Consider the following 6,981-nt stretch of genomic DNA (forward strand, 5'->3'; position numbering starts at 1 on the left):
AGATTGTTGAGCTGGTGTAATAGGAGACTTGTGTCATTACAGTCTAGCTGCCATAGGGGATGGGGGCTGACAACGTGGGTAACATCCCCTGTGTGTCATTTTCAGCTTAAAGTCGAGGATGAGGGAGAAGTGGAGCTGGAGAGAAGCATTTTTGCTATGCTGCTTGCTTAAAGCATGAGCAGATATCTGAGAAAGCTGCCTCCTTCCTGGCTCCAGCCTTGCACTGAAGAAATAACCTGGCACACAGCTCTCGCGCGATTGCTGCCTGGGGAACGCTGCCAGCAACAAACAGCGTCTGGGCAGCAGTAAATACATTCTGAAGCAATAACTTCCCTGTGATCTGCTAAGGCCATCTGTTTTTCAATCTCAGGTCTGTATGAAGCCTGATGGGAACAAAACTAGAAGGTACACAGAAATTATTTTTTATTAGGACTCATCCTTACAAAACTCGAGCAGTTCACAAAAGACAACGGGGTTTGTCCGCTTCACTGAGTCATGTGGCAAACTTGTGTGAGGAACAACGAACACAAAAGGAAGGAAATGGGAAGCTTGTCCAGACCTGAACTTACCTGTCTAATGAACAGCAAAAAACCTCGGAGATCTGCTTTAAAGGCTCAGATGATCCTGGCATCTTCTGTTGCAGTGAGTGTACCGCTCGTGCACCGGCACCCAGCTACATGGAACAACCGGTTCTATTCTACTTGGAGCTCTTCTAGGAAATCAGCTGATGCATTTCCTTAACACTTCAGCTCTCATCAGCACTGCTACAAAACCAGCCTCGCTGCCAGTAGTCAGTGACCCCCACAGCGTTAGTGAGCGCTCTGATCTAAACTTTGTTAGAGAGCTGTACAGTAACTACATCACGTGTAGCAGAAATGCTCTTCAGGTATCCACCTCTCCAGTGGAGACTCCATCTCAGCTGGAAGAGGAGTGGGCCACCACTGTTGGTAATTGCAGCAGTTCTCCAGCTGATGGAGCAAATGGATACGAGGGACACCTGTAGCTTATATGTTCAGTTTGAGTCTGATTAAAATCCAGTCCTCAAGATTGGATGGACCTCACTTGATCTTCATTCTTTAATATTAAAAAGGAAGAAGGGTTGTGGCTTTGAGGTTCACTGTCCTTAAATCTTAATCAACAGTGGTCTTTGGCTCCTGTGGCTGCTTCTGCAGTTTCCCATTGGCACGGCAAAGTAAATGCAGTAAGAGGGATGATTTGTTGCCCACTTGCACGTTGTTGATCTTCTTGCATAAGTGCTGGCTCTGCGTTCTCAGGTTCTGCATCAGGTGGTGTTGCTGGAGGAGGGTGCATGACTGGCAGAAATCCCTCAGTCCTGTGCTGATGCCCAAAAGCACCACAGTAGGGGGGCACTGAGATGCTGCCTGTCATGCTAACAGTCCTCAACCCTGCTGTGTAGTGGGATGACAAACACGGAGATGTCATCATAGGATGCCTCCTGGTTATCATCCAGCATCCACTGGTGGTCCCTCTTCTTTCCCCTTGCTCTGCACACCAAGCTCTTGGCCAGTTCTGAAAATCTGGGAGTGGGGAAAAATGAGAGTTTTGGTTTAACTCAATGCTGCCCTCCAAGAACAACACTGAGACAGGGCTCTACAGTGCCAGAATACATTTCTGAAGACATTAGCATTATCACTGCTTTTTTAGGATGCAGAAATACTAAGAGTCAGTCCTTCCAGAGTCCCCAGAAGGAGTTCTTGGCCATGCTAGAGCTGACCTGGAAGCCAAGTGGTCTCAGTGTGTGTTTGGTCCAGACAGGTTTTTTGGGAAGGGAAGCAAGGGCAAAGCTGATGTTACCTGTGGGGATTTGTCCTGTTTTCTGCAAGGAAGCTCCTAGCCATGTGGGCCACATCTTCGTTGCTCAAAACATCCCAAAGGCCATCAGTTGCCATGATGAGGACATCATCTTCCTTAATGTCATGCAGAGCAAAGTCAAATACATTCACCTGGAAAACACAGGATTGAATCAGGGGGTTTTCCACATGTGAAAGCTCCAGCTATTTACTAAAGGCTGCCATGTTTCCTGTATTGCACATGGCTTTGGGATGCATTAAGCAACCCTGTGATTCTTTGCTTCCCCATGTGAGGGTAATCATAGACTCCAAACAAAGTAGGTGGCAACCAGTGGTGAGCGCACTCTGTTGTGGTCAGAATGCCAGCAGAAACTCCACTTGCTGCAGTGCATAGGAGGGGGCAGGGGGGGAACTGCTTCCCTGAGGGATGGCTGACTGTGGGATCTGGGGGCTTTGAACCTTTATGTTCCCTTATTGCCACCTGGGCAGCATGCAGAGAGAATGGGATGGAAAAAGGGCACGGCTGAGACCTGCTTAGTCGCTACAAAATAGGAGCAGCTGAATTCCACCACCCCCCTGCAGTTCCACGTGTTCCGACTAACCTTTGGAATGCAGGAGAGGAAAGGTTTGACTTCAATGTTGGTGTCGATGACTTTGAGCTGATGATCCCCTAAACCTCGAGAGACAGACAGAGTCCCCAGCAAACGAGCCTGGTCCCAAACAAAACAAATGTAAGAACACAGTTCCCTTAAAGGCAGCTGCATGACTTGCCCTTTAGGAGCATCATCCACACATCACCCACAGCCACCCCAGGAGGCATGAGAGATGGAGAAGTGATTACAAGCGATGGCCTGACAGGAGCATGGATATGGAAAGCCAGCACAAGGGTGAGGTAGGAGAACATGGGACATGGTAGAGGCTCATGCTGAAGGACAAAGGTGGGTTCTGTAGTGAGCAGCATGTCCTGCAGACCTCAGGAAGCCCTCTTGTTGTCATCTCATGGTGTGAGATGACAAGGAAGAAAATTGAACTGACTTGAAAAAAATGGTCCTTTGTCTTTGCAAAGGGGTGCCACGTGGGCTGTGGCACTGGTAGTGGCAGGGCTCTTCCTGCTCCACCCCTGTGTCCATACATTGGATGTGTGCAGTCAGTAACCCGTCAAGTGGCTGGGATGCTCTCGGCCTCCCCATCAGCCTGCTCTGCCCTCCCAGGGCATAAAGCATCAAGCTACCTGCTTCCCGTGACCGTGGACAAGAGGATACTTGAGGTCAGCTTTCTCCACCAGCTTGTATCCCCTAGAACAGAGCATTCAGTGTTGATTTGGTGTCTGACTTGATGGTACAACTCAGTCTGAGCATTTCAACTGTGATTCAAGACTCGCGGTGTCCCCGTGCACAGGGAGTGACTGAGGAAGGCTCAAGGTGACTTGCTGAAGCAGTAGCATTAAGAATGACCCCTTGTTGAATGCCAGGGTGTTTCTCCTTCCCCATTTCCTTCCAGTTGTACTGAGGCTCCCCACCTCAGCCTGCAGAGCCCAGCACCATCTCCCACTGCTGTTCCCTACAAAGGTCCTGTTCTTCAGGCAGAGCAGAACTACTGCTGGCCTGCTGCTCACAGCATCCTTTACTACGATAACAGCTCTGCATTCAGACAGCCCCTCGAGCATTCCATTGCCCCTAGCAGGTAAAGCTGCCCCGTGCCATGTCCCTGCCCCCACACACAGAGAACCCACCAGCCCTCCATGAAGTAATCCCTGTACAGGACTTTCTGGCCCACGTCATCTCCCTTCAGTCTCCGTGGAAACTCGAAGCGCGTGAACTCTCCATCCAGGAGTTTGGGGAAGAGAAAAGCCTGAAGGAGGGAACAAAGGCATAGGATGGACAGGCTTTGCTTCTGCAGGGGTGAGCAGCAAGGCTGTGCTCTGCTCGCATGCTGGGACTTGCACTCCCAGCTGCAAAGTGGGAGCAACAGTGGGAAAACACATCCCAAGGGCCAAGCTGGGTGTGAGCATCTCCGACACTTAAGTGCTGTTAGCTGAATCCTGCTCACAGCCCCCGTGGCTGCTGACACTTTGGCTCCTGCCACAAGCCCTCCCTGACCCAGGTTGATGATCTGAGGGTGAGAGGAGTCACTCACCAAGTGCTGGAGTCGCTGCCTCTCTGTCTCGGGTGTGAACTCAGAGCTCATGGGCACAATGGTGTCCTTCAGAACAAGAATGGCCCTATGAGAAAAAGAGGCAAAGAGCTGAGCTGCATCCTGCCCCATCCCCATTAAGGCTGCCCCGTCTCTGCTGACCTGTTACTGGGGCTACCTCAGGGTCAGCCAGCTGAGAGAGCTCTGTGGCAGAGCAGTGCCAGAGAAGAGCCACACATCCAGGAAGGTTTAAAAATGCTGGCGTGTTTTAACACTGCAGTTGTGTTATTGCAGCAGAGAACTGAGCCTGCCTGGTTTAACAATGGCAGAACTCCCTGCTGGAGGAGTGGTGGCCAAAGACACATGAGGAAGCTGTTTAACATGCTTTGAAATCAAATCCCACTTTTGAACCCCTGCCAGGATCAGCTTACTGCTGCACTGCCCTGTGGCTGGGCAGCATTAGTGCTTGGAAATCTGAAAGCCCTTCTAGAAAGCACGAGAGCACCCACCCACCCATTCAATAGGTCCCAGCTCCACAGTGTGCTGCACGCTTAACTTTTCTAGAATTACATAAGGTGCTGGAAACCTTATGGTAAGGCATTGGAACAAGCTGCACAAGGAAGTGGTGCAGCCACCATCCTTGGAGGTGTTCAAGAACCGTAGATATGTGGACATGGCTCAGCTGGCACAGTGGTGATGGGTAGACAGTTGGACCTGATGATTCTCGTGGTCTTCTCCAGTCTTAATGATTCTATGAAACCTCTGCTAATTCCAGCTCTTGTTCCCAAGCAACCTCTTCCTTTCCTTGCACTCACCTGCTGTCCCCAGCGTTTGCCACATACAGCTTTCCCTGGAAATAAAGGGCAGCCAGAGCAGTGCAGCCTCCTGTCTGGTTGGTGGCTTCCATCTCCTGGCCAATCACTTCATCCTGTGGGTTTAAACAAGTTTGAAGAGCGATGTTAACCAGGGTGCTGCTTTCTGCAGCTGCCCCCTGGCTCCTAGCAGAAATCTGGAGCTAAAACTGCTTTGAGGCAGTCAGCAGAAAATCAGCAAGATGAAAGTCAGCATTGCTTCAGTGCAGCCAACAGAGTTATCACTGCTGGACTGAGTGCTAAGGACAGGCTGATAGCAGAGACCTCAAACTTGCATATGGTCTATGAGTCTAACAATAGCCATGGTCTAGCCCTGAAGGAATGTATTCCCTGGGAGCAGAGATGCTGCAGCTTTGCTCAGTGTCAGCATTACAATGCAGTGCAATGGCCCTGAGGCAGACCTCAGGCAGCTGACTGACCCAGCATGATGTCAGCTGGCCTTAAGGGTGCACTCTGGCTGCTCGAGGAGCTGTAGGCTGTGGCATTTGGCAGCCACAGCCTAGCCCAATGCACAGCATCCCTTGCCCATGTGGCAAACCCAAGCAGCTGGGCAATCAGTGCCTGACCAGTTCCTGATGAGAGAGCTCAGAGCAAAGGAACCCTTGCTGCAGGGACAAAGAACTCACACATTCCTGGAAGGCATTCTCTAGGGCTCCCACCACCACATCTTCTATGTGGATGTGCTTCTCCTCCACGAACTGGGGGTCACTGTCACAAACACAGCGCCCGCTCAAGTGCATGGGGGGACAGGGCTCCACGATGGCCCCCGCAACCTCCTCCAGCTTCTGCTTGATGCAGTAGTGCAGGTAGTTGGAGGCAATGATGGCAGCTTCTGGGCCACCGTGGCCATCGAAGAGTGCCCAGTAGTAACCAGTCAAAAACTGCAAGGGAGAAGAAAGATCAAGCAGTGAAAAGAGGCAGAGAGGGGCCATGCAGACAGCAGCTCGCACTCAGGATGTGCTGAACGTGTTCTGCCTGGCTTTTCCAGCCAAGCTGATGGAGCAACACCTTGGGGGCACCTGGGGGAACTCAGAACGGGGCCGTACCTGCGTGGAGCACAGGATCAGCCACTCCTGGTCCTCCTCCAGGCCTGGCTCCTTCCTGCGCACGGAGATCTGGCAGCACGTTGCCTGGTCCTCGTTGAACTCTGACTTCTCAGCATTGATAACCCTGCAGGTGCAAACACTCCAGCTGAGGGGCGAAGCACTGCCCAGCCAACATGGGAGTGAGCCCCCAGCCTTCCTTCCAGCCCCGTGCTCGCTTGCTCCCTTCTCAAAGTCAAGGATCTCTTGGCTGGGAATCTAAACATCAAATCGAGCAGGAAAAAGTTTCACCTGGGATACAGTGAGTTATGGGGAAAGAGCTGTCATGGGGCACCCCTATCTCCACCAGTCCCTGCTGGCAGCCAAGGCAGCTGTGCCAGGCTGGTGACAGGGCTCCTTCTGGCCTTAATGCTGGGCCCTTGTCTCCCTGCACAGCTCACCTCCTGAACGTTGCAATCCCACGACCTCCAGCTCACAAAGCGGTCCCACCACAACGCCCCTCTTCCCATAACCGAGGCAAACGCAGAGATTTATGGGGTTGTGTTTTTCCCTTTGCTATGACGATGCTCTGCCAGGGCTCAGCGCTTCGGTGCCGCTCACCCCAAGAAGCCCCTCTGCCCGCTCCCTGCAGCTCATCTCCTGGGGACACGCGGGCTCCTTTCACCGAAGAACTGAGGGTTTGCTGCCCACCGCTGCCTCGCACAGCGCAACGAACGCACCGGGGCAGGGGATCACCGCGTTCAGCCCTGCCCAACGCTCCGGGGGCTCCTCGCCGCGCCCGCAGCCCCCCAGCACCCGCTTCGTGTCCCGTGACCCCACGCAGCCCCCAAGCCCCATAACCCCCAACGGCCGCACTCACTCGGCATAGCCCGAACCCCAAGGTAGCGGCCGCTCCGGCCCGGTGCCCCGCACGGTCCTGACGTCCCTCGGATTCTCCTCTTCGTCTCGGAGGAACTTGGGCCGGCGGTACTGCGGCGGGGCGGGCTGGGGGGAGCGCGGTGCCGATTCCTGAGCACCTCCGGGCCGTTCCGTGGGGCCGCCCCGACGCAGCCGCCGCAACCACTCGACGGACATGGAATCCCGCGGGCTCCCCCCGCACGGACCGGGCGCGGCTCGAGGTCC

General features: G+C 53.4%; 1 protein-coding gene across 2 annotated transcripts; it reads right to left on the reverse strand.

Moving 5' to 3' along the window:
- Positions 1-406: 406 nt before the first annotated feature.
- On the reverse strand, positions 407-6,957 carry PPM1M (protein phosphatase, Mg2+/Mn2+ dependent 1M). 2 transcript variants are annotated; one of them, XM_042880515.1, is made up of 10 exons: positions 6,719-6,957; positions 5,863-5,986; positions 5,449-5,697; positions 4,760-4,872; positions 3,948-4,032; positions 3,544-3,662; positions 3,043-3,106; positions 2,414-2,521; positions 1,816-1,964; positions 407-1,538 (listed from the first exon to the last, which is right to left on the reverse strand). In XM_042880515.1, exons 1-10 carry the CDS (start codon positions 6,931-6,933, stop codon positions 1,391-1,393), a joined length of 1,374 nt encoding a protein of 457 aa, XP_042736449.1. In that variant the 5' UTR covers positions 6,934-6,957; the 3' UTR covers positions 407-1,390. The 2 variants fall into 2 exon arrangements, with proteins under 2 accessions (XP_042736449.1, XP_042736448.1); XM_042880514.1 differs by having other exon boundaries at positions 5,443-5,697.
- Between the last annotated feature and the right edge of the window lie 24 nt (positions 6,958-6,981).

This window comes from Lagopus leucura, unplaced genomic scaffold (genome assembly GCF_019238085.1).
Source record: "Lagopus leucura isolate 7727_CA_CO unplaced genomic scaffold, USGS_WTPT01 Super-Scaffold_100026, whole genome shotgun sequence".
NCBI lineage: Eukaryota > Metazoa > Chordata > Aves > Galliformes > Phasianidae > Lagopus > Lagopus leucura.